At 41.5% G+C, this 12030-nt stretch overlaps 2 protein-coding genes across 4 annotated transcripts in view; one reads left to right on the top strand and one right to left on the bottom strand.

Moving 5' to 3' along the window:
* The window catches only part of brip1 (BRCA1 interacting helicase 1), an 89974-nt gene extending 89414 nt beyond the window's left edge, over nt 1–560 (top strand). For 2 of the 3 annotated variants that reach the window (XM_030066967.1, XM_030066968.1), the window contains exon 26: nt 307–559. In XM_030066967.1, coding sequence (XP_029922827.1) covers nt 307–363 — 57 coding nt within the window. In that variant the 3' untranslated portion in view covers nt 364–559. Of the gene's footprint in view, nt 1–306 lie in introns of all 3 variants that reach the window. The other variant, XM_030066969.1, reaches the window with a different exon arrangement.
* A 2369-nt stretch (nt 561–2929) lies between these two features.
* Nucleotides 2930–12030, bottom strand: part of tbx4 (T-box transcription factor 4) — a 30791-nt gene continuing 21690 nt past the window's right edge. Inside the window, exons 6-9 of the mRNA XM_030066971.1 lie at nt 9419–9571; nt 5133–5221; nt 4701–4936; nt 2930–4319 (exon numbers count right to left, since the gene is read on the bottom strand). Coding sequence (XP_029922831.1) covers nt 3661–4319; nt 4701–4936; nt 5133–5221; nt 9419–9571 — 1137 coding nt within the window. The 3' untranslated portion in view covers nt 2930–3660. The remainder of the gene's footprint in view (nt 4320–4700; nt 4937–5132; nt 5222–9418; nt 9572–12030) is intronic.

Here is a 12030-nt window from a genome sequence, read left to right as displayed (position 1 = left end):
TTATATTTTTTCAGTGTATTTTTGGAGATGCCGCTATTGGTCTAAGGCACATACCATGTAACTACAACGTGTTTCAAAAGGGTTCTTTGTTGCATGTTTCCCCTTTCTTGTATTTCCATGTTCAAATGTCTAAGAAAGGCAAAAAAATGACAAAAGAAATCATTTTAAAGGCATTTTTGTTACTATTACATTGTTTGTTTATCCACCATTCCTTGACTGCCAGCAGCTGCTTTATCGCTAATAAAAATGACCAGATATTTTGATCCCTATATTATTTATCCTTTTTGTTTTTGCCCTGTTTCTCAGATATGGTTGGTCCCAGCCGCAGTTCGCTTCTGCTCTCGTGTCCATATTCCTAGCTGATCCACGAGGAGACCAGGAGAGAAGAACATGTATTTACTCACATGATTTGTTGACTGTATCAGGAAAAGGTTTTGAACACTATGCAAAAACCACATGCTCTGAAAGAATAAGGTCTGATTTTTCAATGTGTGTACTTACAGTGCATGTCAGTGTTCTTGTAATAAATGGTATCCTTGGGAAATTATTTTATAAACCTTTTGAGTTATTTTGAGGCTTCATGGGAAACTATACAGGAGAGTTTGAACTATGCTATGTAGTACATAACTGAAGATGTACTTAATGAATGTCACCATCATCAGGCAAGTTGACTGCATAATATTCACTATCTACAATCTACAGTAGCTATACATTTGACAATACCGACGGTTGATTGTTGATTTGAGTGGTGGCTTTCTGTTAAGAGCCTCCCTCCCTGTGAAACGCATCAACAGCCAAGAGAGAGAGAGAGAGGGAGATGGAGATGGAGAGAAAGAGGTGCTGACATGAACCAGGACCTACCTATCACCATAACTCACCATCTAATGAGTACTCTGTGTGAGAGAAAGCAGTGCCCTGCGTTCTGATGCACTCGTGCTTTTGTGTCTGCATTCCCTCCAGAAAATTTGCATTACCTGATGCTTTTATTGCAGCTCATTTCAGTATTTGCAGCTCATTACTTGGATGAGTACTCTGTTTGAGGAGAATTTTTATTTTATTTCGTTGAGTAGCTGTGACTAGTTTATTTTTTCCTGGTGGATTACACTGAAACATGTTCAGCGTTGAGAAAGTTGCTGGTTCATGACGGGTCTGAAAGCCATTAATGAGGTGTGTGTGTGTGTGTGTGTGTGTGTGTGTGTGTGTGTGTGTGTGTGTGTGTGTGTGTGTGAAGACTCAAAGTTAACTGGAGACCATGTATGTCAGCACAAATTAATAAATCACTTAAGAGCCTGTTTTAACGTAATTACATGTTTAGACGTGAATTGTGCCTTTCAGTGTTGGAGAGAATGGGACCATTAAATACATGCTCAACTTTTGCAGTTCATCTCATGAAAACATTTATATCTTATACATCCTAACAAAAAAGCTCATTACAGTTGGTTGTCTTATTTTATTTACAGTCGAGTCTACCATGCAGGCCTTTTAAGAAAGCAGTCTTTAAAAGTGGAGGTGGCAGTTAGCAGGGGGATTTTTTGTCTTCAAGACAATGGAATAACTGACAGTCTAGTGTTAAAATTATTTATTTTTGGTCAGTAAGCACTGCCTGGTGTATTCATATGCAGTAAAATCTAAAGGCTGAAGTCATGTTCTTTGAAGTGTGTACTGTATGTTTGCATATGAGAAAGGAAACATTAAACCTCCAAATTCTGGCATGCAGTTTGATGTGGTGTTCTTTCCTACATTAGAAAGACTGCTGTTACAGCAATGGAAAATTGGTGAATAAGTTGCACACAACTCTGAAAATGAGTGTTCTTAAAATGTCTGTTACAGTTACAGTAGTAGTATTTATTAGAGATGCCAACAGGAGGCTTGTGCCAAGTTCTCCACAAAATACTAGAAATTGAATTTGATCACAAATTACTACAAATCACTGCAACATGCAGCTTATTCTTCTTCTTTTTTTTTTTTCCAAAATAGTTTTCTTCAAATTTGAAAATGAATGTAATACTTCTGTATAGCACATCTTACATCAAGTGTCAACACCACTGCCAATCTTTTGGATTAAATGTAACACAGTTGAAGGCATAAAAATGTTTTATTAATCAGGTGTGCAAAAATTTTGATATATTCAAAAATGTTATACTAGTTTCACGTACTTGAAATAAAGGGATAACGCACATCTGCATCATAGATCACTTTATAGAAACCATCCCTCCTACCTTGTCAATACAAGTTCAGATTCTGCATAACAGGACGGGGAGCCTTCCCTTCAGGTTCCTTGGCCACTCAGGCTGTTTTGTATTTGCAGTCTTGTAAGGATTTTTCCAAGTCAGTCATTTGGGACTGGGATTTGTGTGCAGCTCTCTTTTCCTGTGCTCGCCTTGGCTTAACAACAGTTCTTTAAGCCCCATCTGGTTTGCCTGAGAGCACTTTGTGTGTCTGCCTTCACTAAGAATATTGTTCAGAGCCAGGCTCTGAGCTCCCAGCACACTACTGTGGCTCAGAGTTATACTTAACCTAAACACCACAGCCATTTTTTTTTTTTTTTTCAAATCGGTGTAAATATGCAACTGGATGTCTAGCCTCAAACTGCAGGATGAGTCCTGTGCCCTGTTGCTGCCCCGGTTGGTGTTGTGTGTTTTCTCTTGACTGTTTGTGTATGTTCAACTTGAAAGAAGATATGACTGTGGTGCATACCCATATCATCAGCTATCATTTTTGGCCAGGAACTTAAATGCTCATACTGTTCGTACTATACATACCTGCAACTTCAATTTCTCTTGCAGATATGCTGATATAAGCAATCTCTGTGTTTGTTTTCAAAATATACTTTTACCTCTGAGTGACTGAGTTTTTGAGCAAATCTCATTTTTGGCACACTTGAGTAATATTTTGGATCGGAAGGGAATTAGGCTATCTTCATAGGTGCTTTTTTTTTTTTTTTTTTTTTTTTTATACCTGCACATTTATTTTCATTTGTCAAGGCAGGTCTCCTCCAAACTGTACCATCTATACAGGACATTTTAGGTGCTGACCTGGGAACTCCATATTAAACACATCTCAGCTTTAACCACACTGTGTAAAGTATCAAAGAAAAAAATCACTAACTCGCCGATTTACATTTTCAACAATGTCATCCTCTTTGTTTCTTCAGGTTAGCATGTGCATGGAAATTGGTTTGCTTGCAAGTTGATGTCAGAGTTTGTGTTGTATCGCAGTAGACTGATATAATGCTGCTTGTGCCTTTGAGCTGGTGCTCTCTCTGTAAACGGCGTCGCTCGCAGCCACACTCTCTATTTGAGAATGACAAAAGCATCCTTCCTCATCGCAGCCTTACAACACGCATCTGCATAACAAAAGAGGAGGTCAGCCTCTGAATCTGCACCCAACACCACATACAGCGCTGTATGTAACTGTGCTTAAGTGGGAATTTCATGTATTTGGAAGCTGCAGAGCACTCATACTAACTGCTCTGTGCCATCTCATTCTAATCTAATATGGCTTTTGACTGCAACTTGGTAAATCATCATGGCTGTTGTTCAAAGTAATCTCATTACCACTGCTTAGCATAGGTAACTCAAAAGGGGCGTAGTGGGACCTTGATTCATTTCAGACTTGTAGACTGAACAAAAGCGCTTTCTGCATCAACAGTCTTCCCCATTAACTGTCAGTCCAGTGGGTCCCTGCGCTGCTCAAGCCCATCTGGTACTGATAAGAGGGGTCCCGGATGGACATAGCGCTCTGTGCAGGATAGGCTGAGAGATCTCTGTGAGGCCGGAGTGGCGATCCTGGCTTCCTGTGGTACAGAGGTTGGTGGGTTGACCTATCTCTGGATCCTGGAACAGGTGAAGAGGAAGACGAAGAGGAGGTCGGAGGGATGACAGGCAGACCTCGCTGGACTGTAGAGGAGCTGTAGACCCCTATCTCAGCCTGTGGCCGCGATGTCATTGACGAGGAGGGGTGCGGCACCACAGAGGTAACTGTGGCAGTGTTGGTGAAGTGAGCAGTGAAGGGCTGGTAAGGAACGCCCTCCACAGTCTGCACGCTGTAGCGGGGGTAAGGCTGCACTGTCGCCCACATGTTGCAATTCAGCGAAGGGGCGTTCAGGTCTTCTGCATCCCCTGCCCCAGATCCAGACTCTGTCTCCATACTGCTGTACATACAAGCTTCTCTGGAGGTTATCGCCTCGGTGCAATACGGATGAGACAGTAGCGGAGACTCATAAGAGGGAGGTGAGCGGAAGTAATGCTCTTCTGAGACCGCGGGTGATGTCTCCAAATATGGCCGTTTACATCCCAGCTCCAGGTGTCGGGCATTATCTGCAAAGAAATAAAATTTACTCAATTGCTTTGAAAACCAGTGGACACATAAAGAGACAGTTCATCCATTTTTAAAGACATGACATTTCAATTCCCTGCCTTAGCTGTTCTGTAGGACAGTAGTGGTGCTATCTTCCTCTCATTGTTACTGAGTGCTGGATACTGGCTGGATGCTCCAAATGCTAACTGTGAGCCTCCTGCCAGTGAGGTGGACTTCCCCCCAGCTAACATTCTTAAAAATAACTTTAAAATAACTCCCTTAATCCACTCAAATTGTGTCCTACATAACAGCTAGGGGGGAAATAACATCACATTTTTCAAAATGAGTGAACTATCACTTTAACGCACATGTCTGTTGAAAGATTGATAATTGTAACACACCTCTGTGTTTGAAACAGTGGTAAAGAAGACTGGGGTCTCTGCTTTGGGGAAAGTGGTTTGAGAGAGGATCTTGGGGGTCTGAGTTGGACAGAGGAACCCCCGGCTCGTACTGATAGGAGGAAAGAACTTGAGGATGCCCCGCCAGAACTCCAGCTCCCAGCTTCCCTGCCAGGTGGCCATGAGAGGAGATGAGCCTCTGGCGAACCATGTTCTTTGAAATCACAGGATATTCTTTCCTAATGCATTAGTAGCAGCAACAAGTGAGAAAGACAGAGTTAGCATGCCTCGCTTTCACTTCTGGTAGCAAAACCATACCTTGTGACATACCACAAGTGATAACCGGCATATGGCATGTTTACCAAGAACAACTCAATGTGCCAAAAGGTTCCACGGTCAAATAATTGTTTGGTACCTTGTTTTTTGTGAACATACCCCTGTAGTCTTGAAACACGCAGATCTCCTTCTTCACTGCCCCGGAAACCTTTGGCAAATGGATTGTTTTCTATCTTCAGCTGTGTGATCTAGGGAGATGATGGCAGAATATTGGAAACATCTCTCAATAACATGCAGTCCAGTCCAACAGCAGCACTAACTACGAGCTCAATGCCAAACTTAGAAGTGAATGAACACCTCTGGGTCATTCCATGTCATTTCACCAAATGGCCCACGCCATTTGGTGATCAGATTTTTTAAGACATTCCCACATGCAGTTATGGGCCAATGAAAATGTGACAAGATAACTTTTTTTTTGGATTTGGAGAAGCTGCCTTCCAGAAACTGATGCATATATCTGACTAACCATTAATGCTTTGAACAGTCCATGTATGTACAGTACAGGCCAAAAGTTTGGACACACCTTCTCATTCAACGCGTTTTCTTTATTTTCATGACTATTTACATTGTAGATTCTCACTGAAGGAATCAAAACTATGAATGAACACTTGGAGTTATGTACTTAACAAAAAAAGGTGAAATAACTGAAAACATGTTTTATATTCTAGTTTCTTCAAAATAGCCACCCTTTGCTCTGATTACTGCTTTGCACACTCTTGGCATTCTCTCGATGAGCTTCAAGAGGTAGTCACCTGAAATGGTTTTCCAACAGTCTTGAAGGAGTTCCCAGAGGTGTTTAGCACTTGTTGGCCCCTTTGCCTTCACTCTGCGGTCCAGCTCACCCCAAACCATCTCGATTGGGTTCAGGTCCAGTGACTGTGGAGGCCAGGTCATCTGCCGCAGCACTCCATCACTCTCCTTCTTGGTCAAATAGCCCTTACACAGCCTGGAGGTGTGTTTGGGGTCATTGTCCTGTTGAAAAATAAATGATCGTCCAACTAAACGCAAACCGGATGGGATGGCATGTCGCTGCAGGATGCTGTGGTAGCCATGCTGGTTCAGTGTGCCTTCAATTTTGAATAAATCCCCAACAGTGTAACCAGCAAAACACCCCCACACCATCACACCTCCTCCTCCATGCTTCACAGTGGGAACCAGGCATGTGGAATCCATCTGTTCACCTTTTCTGCGTCTCACAAAGACACGGCGGTTGGAACCAAAGATCTCAAATTTGGACTCATCAGACCAAAGCACAGATTTCCACTGGTCTAATGTCCATTCCTTGTGTTTCTTGGCCCAAACAAATCTCTTCTGCTTGTTGCCTCTCCTTAGCAGTGGTTTCCTAGCAGCTATTTGACCATGAAGGCCTGATTGGCGCAGTCTCCTCTTAACAGTTGTTCTAGAGATGGGTCTGCTGCTAGAACTCTGTGTGGCATTTATCTGGTCTCTGATCTGAGCTGCTGTTAACTTGCGATTTCTGAGGCTGGTGACTCGGATGAATTTGTCCTCAGAAGCAGAGGTGACTCTTGGTCTTCCTTTCCTGGGTCGGTCCTCATGTGTGCCAGTTTCGTTGTAGCGCTTGATGGTTTTTGCGACTCCGCTTGGGGACACATTTAAAGTTTTTGCAATTTTCCGGACTGACTGACCTTCATTTCTTAAAGTAATGATGGCCACTCATTTTTCTTTAGTTAGCTGATTGGTTCTTGCCATAATATGAATTTTAACAGTTGTCCAATAGGGCTGTCGGCTGTGTAGTAACCTGACTTCTGCACAACACAACTGATGGTCCCAACCCCATTGATAAAGCAAGAAATTCCACTAATTAACCCTGATAAGGCACATCTGTGAAGTGAAAACCATTTCAGGTGACTACCTCTTGAAGCTCATCGAGAGAATGCCAAGAGTGTGCAAAGCAGTAATCAGAGCAAAGGGTGGCTATTTTGAAGAAACTAGAATATAAAACATGTTCTCAGTTATTCCACCTTTTTTTGTTAAGTACATAACTCCACGTGTTCATTCATAGTTTTGATTCCTACAGTGAGAATCTACAATGTAAATAGTCATGAAAATAAAGAAAACGCATTGAATGAGAAGGTGTGTCCAAACTTTTGGCCTGTACTGTATCTCAAAGCTCTGAAAAAATCAAGAAGCTGGGGCAAATACAAAGTTTTTTTCTGAAGGCCCAAACATGGTCAACCACAAAACCCGCGTAATTTTTTTTTCCATTTTTGAGGGGATGGCATGCCTACCAGTTATGATGTATGACAGATGTTTTTGTATATTCTGAGAGAGTAGGTGGAGGTGTATTATCGTACCAAATTTCAGTTTCCTATGTGGTGTAGTTCCTGAGATATTGACACCTGAAAATGGAGGAAAAATAAGGACGCACAAAAATCGCACCAAAATCGACACATACTCCCCTCACTAAATTGGCCGTATCTCAAAAAGTATCCATCCGAGCAAACTAAAATTTTACAGTGTGCCTATTGGATAAATAAGGAACAACTGGTGAATTTTTCAGAATTTTTTGAGACCCAAGTGCGTGGGACGTCCTGAAAATTTGGTGAAATGACATGGAATGACCCCTCTATTACTGTGACAAAAAGAAAACCTGAGCATTATAGGCATCAGAGAAGTAAACTTTATGGCACAACAGTTGGATTGGATTGGATTGGATTAGATTGTGCAGGTGGACCTGATAAAGTGGCCACATTATATATTTCAGTGCTCTGAAAAATAGGGATGTCCCGATCACGTTTTTTTGCCCCCGAGTCCGAGTCCGAGTCATTTGATTTTGAGTATCTGCCGATACCGAGTCCCGATCCGATACTTCTATAAAACCAGGAAATGATATGTTATTAATGATTGCCAAGAAACAACCGCGGTTCCAGATAGGTCAATATGGAAATGAAATGCACTCTTTGAGACAAATGAAGAAGCTAGTATAACAATTTAAGTGTTTAACAAACTGCATTTTGATAAAAGGCAGTTAATTGGCAAACGCAGATATTGATTAACCGATTTATTTGGACATTAGATTAACATTTTATAATTTAATTATTTTTAATTATTTTCTCAAATGTCTCCACACACAAACATAAATGGCAAGATCTAAGATACTGACAAAATATGTACAAACACAAACAGTAGCAGGAAATAAAATAAAGTACAGAAATTAATACAAAAACCAAGCGGTTGGAAACTAGTATACAGCTGATAGCTTACTGCGCGGGGGGGCTGGGTGCTTGTGTGTGAAAAGCGAAGCGAACAGCAAGTGGAACGAAGGAGAGATGGGAAGGCAGCCAGCGCACGGCATAGCAGCATAAAAACGAACACAATAATTACACAAATCCGTCTCTGATTAACGTTAGGGGGTTTAGTCACTTGGGGGAGTTTGGAAAGTCGCTAAGTTGTCATTGTATCAGCAAGTGGAACGAGGGAGAGATGGGCGGCCAGCGCACGGCATATCGGCACAAAAACAAACACAACAAACGTTACATAAATAAGTTTCTGACTAACGTTAGGTTATTAAGTCACTTGGGGATATTTTGGAAAGTCGCTATGTTGTCATTGTATCACTGGTATTTGCGAGCGCTTGTGTTTTTCGCGCTAGGCGATTCATACATTCCCCCTCCGCCTAGCCTACAGCGGATGTGTTGCGGCTGAAAGCCATCCTCTCAGCGTGCACGCAGAAACCGACCGCCTATTGATCTAGGCGGTCGGTGAAAACGTCTAGGCGGTGCGCCTAAGAAATTATAAGGCAGGGAAAACCCTGACAATAAATATACATATGTATATATATTATTTATCCGATACCTGATCGGGACATAACGTCCGAGTCCCGATCGAGTCTTCAGTCATGTGATCGGCCCCGATTTCCGATCACATGATCGGATCGGGACAACCCTACTGAAAAATTAACTTTGCAGTCACACTTCTACGTTTTTATCATTCTAAATCCTCATTCTGCACTCAGGAGTCGCGTCTTAATCTATGCAAACATTTTCATTTTAGGAATGAGTTTATGGTGGTGGAATAAGTTTGTGGAAACTAAAACATTTCACAGCAGATATTCTCCTGCACAGTGTTTTTTTTTTTTAATTTCCATTTCATCAATCAGCATTTAGAAAACACTTAACACTTTTAAAATTCAGCTATCAAGGATTTCCTCAATTGCTGACTTTCAATGTTGACCCCGATGTTGTTAACCCTCACCCTAATCCCTAACCCTCAGACAAAACACTAGTGTTGAATCAACTTTATCCCATTTTGCCCATAAAAATAGTTACAACAAAATTGAAGTGTCATGAATTGTTTAAATTTGGTAAAGCTCCACATTTATTTGATTTTAACTGTAGTTGGACAGAGAGAGTGTCGCTTGTTACCTTATGGTTCTGATAAGATGTTACAGAGATGAAGGCGGTCTCGTGAAAGACGTGAGTGCAGTAGGCGGTGTTCTTGGATCCAAAGGCGTTGTTTTCATCTGCCTTCACAATGTGTAACCGGGGCTGGTACTTGTGCATGGAGTTAAGGATAATCTAAGGAGGGGAAAAGCAACATGTGTTTTAGTCACAACTTGTCAGTAGCAATGTGTATACATGCTGCCAGCACATAAGGCGAATTCTTTTGCTAAAGCTAGTTTATAGTGTTTATCTAGATCAGTGGTTTTCAAAATGAGGTCCAGGGACCTCTGGTTGTCCCTGAGAGGGTTACAAGCAACAGGAGGAATTTAACTTCCATGACATTTTGTAGAAGCTAAAACAAGAAAGAGATTTGTAAAAAGGATTTCCATTTTGACTGGTTTTGAAATTTATATTGATCATAGTCTGCTCATAGCTTGGCAGTACCAACTTTTGTTTTCTCCAAACCTAACAATAAAACATTTCACAACAGAGATGCCTAGGACAAAATCTTCTGAAAGTAAGTGCATGTATTGTGGGGGTGTTTGAGTTAAAAAAAAAAAAAAAAAAAAAACTTTACAAAGCCTTGTTGTAGATGCTGTAGATGGTTTGGTTTTCCATCTTTTGTTGTTTTCTCCTAATCTGCTAATATTTGTGATGGTAATTGTACAATACCTGTTTAATGTAATCAAGACTTCTTTTTTGCTCAAATGGCAGGTTGTGTATTGAAGAGGGGTTTTTTTTATCTCTTTAGTTTTAGCAATGTTTTTGACTTTTGTCATTTGAAAATTAGACTTTTTTTCAGAGCCTGAAACTGGTTCCTGTTGTCTTTTTATCTCATTTCCCTCTACTGTGGACTATCAAATGTCTCCCCAAATGCATCTTTTTTTTTAAATGTTGTCCACCAGAGGATGGCAGTACATACACCACTTGCCGTGCTAAACTCTGCACAGAAACACAGCCTGTAAATGCATGAGTTGTTGATGTCAATTAGTTCAATGAACAGTTTATCTACGCTCTTCAGGTCCATCACACTTGACTTGCACTCTGAGTGCTGTGCTTGAGCGTAGCAGTCAGCATGTGTTGAGTGCGCTCAGTCTTTAGGTTGTTTGGGTGGAGGCAGGTCGGCTCACTGGCACCAGTCTGCTCGCTGCAGCCTTGTGGTGTGCTCAGTGGAGCGTTAGCAGCAGTAGGGCAGGGTCATCACTAGTCCAGCTCTGTCAGGGGAGATAAGCGTCAAGCTCTGCACCTCACCTCCCCTCTTCACCTCCCAGACACACTCAGCAAGGCTTCCAGCTGCCCCTCAAGAGCCTGCTCCTCCAGGGGGCTCCCAAAGAGAGGTGAAGGCTGTATGGGGCACAGGGGCCAAGGTTCAGGTTGAACACTGACTCGCCCGGCGCTCACATGCTCCTGTTGCCGAGGCAGGCTGGAGACAGACGAAAGCTACTGGCTGGTGCACCAGAGACTCTTTGTTGACCTTTGTCTGCTCTGCTGTCTGGCTGCTGTTGGGGGTAATACCTTATGGAGAATACCTTATAGCAGTCTGATCACAAATGGCCAGGGACAATCAATTATGGACCAAAGACTACTTTCGTCTGCCTTGTCCTTACATTCAGTATAGAAAGTACTGAGATATGACTACTTGCTTAGTGTCATATGTGCTTGGAGTCAGTTGTTAAAGGGGCAATAAATAAGATTTTATTGCTATCCCATAAGACAGAATGACAGGTGGTAAAATGGTTAATTTTGTAATGTAGTAATATTCTTGAGTATTATCTTCATCATCCAGCAAGTTTTGTATATAGTTCCCCTTGTACAGTAACGATATTGTCTCGGCTCTTGTAAAACCAATCAGTTGAAGTGAAAATATCCTGATTTTCTGTACCAAAATAGTCTTATTAGTGTTGCAGCAATGTTAGCAAATTGTTTAATGGCTGACACTTGCTAAAATCCTCAACTTTGGAGTCTTGTACTGCTAGAGTTGATGTGAGAAAGTTTGCAGCTGAAGCAATTGCATGCTGAAGCCCTGTATTTATTTGTATTTATTTGTATTTGTATTTATTTGCTTGTCCTCACTTCCTCTGATATAATGTCAGATCGGTAAAATATTTCTTGGCATGCTGGGGTAACAACCTAATAGTTAGTGTTGTTTGTCAAGGCAATCAGAGAGTAGTAGGAGTGATTGAGAAGTCAAATGGGCAGGGGGAATAAAAACAGCTATTTTGACATGAAGTAGCAGGTAAGCTCAGGTGTTGTTGATGACATGAATTAAGGTTCTGTTCCAAGGTCTAACAGAGCCGGGGTCCTTGTATTGTGCATGCTGGCTCACTGGAAAGGCTCAGGTACACCTCAAGGGAACAGAACCTTAATTAATGTCATTAGTAAAACCTGTGTTTACCTGCTGTTTCATGTCAAACTGTAAAAAAGGTCTGCTCAGGAGAAATCACCTGACAGGCCAATCTCTGCATGAAAAGGACTTCAGATTCTCACCATTTCATATTTTTTCTAAACCCAGTGATGACCATTTTGAATACTAATTTTCATATTTGAGTTTACCATCGCTTTAACGTTACTGATCAGTTCCAATAACTCGGACC

Source organism: Myripristis murdjan, chromosome 13, assembly GCF_902150065.1.
Source record: "Myripristis murdjan chromosome 13, fMyrMur1.1, whole genome shotgun sequence".
NCBI lineage: Eukaryota > Metazoa > Chordata > Actinopteri > Holocentriformes > Holocentridae > Myripristis > Myripristis murdjan.
This window is presented reverse-complemented; position numbering and strand designations above follow the sequence as displayed.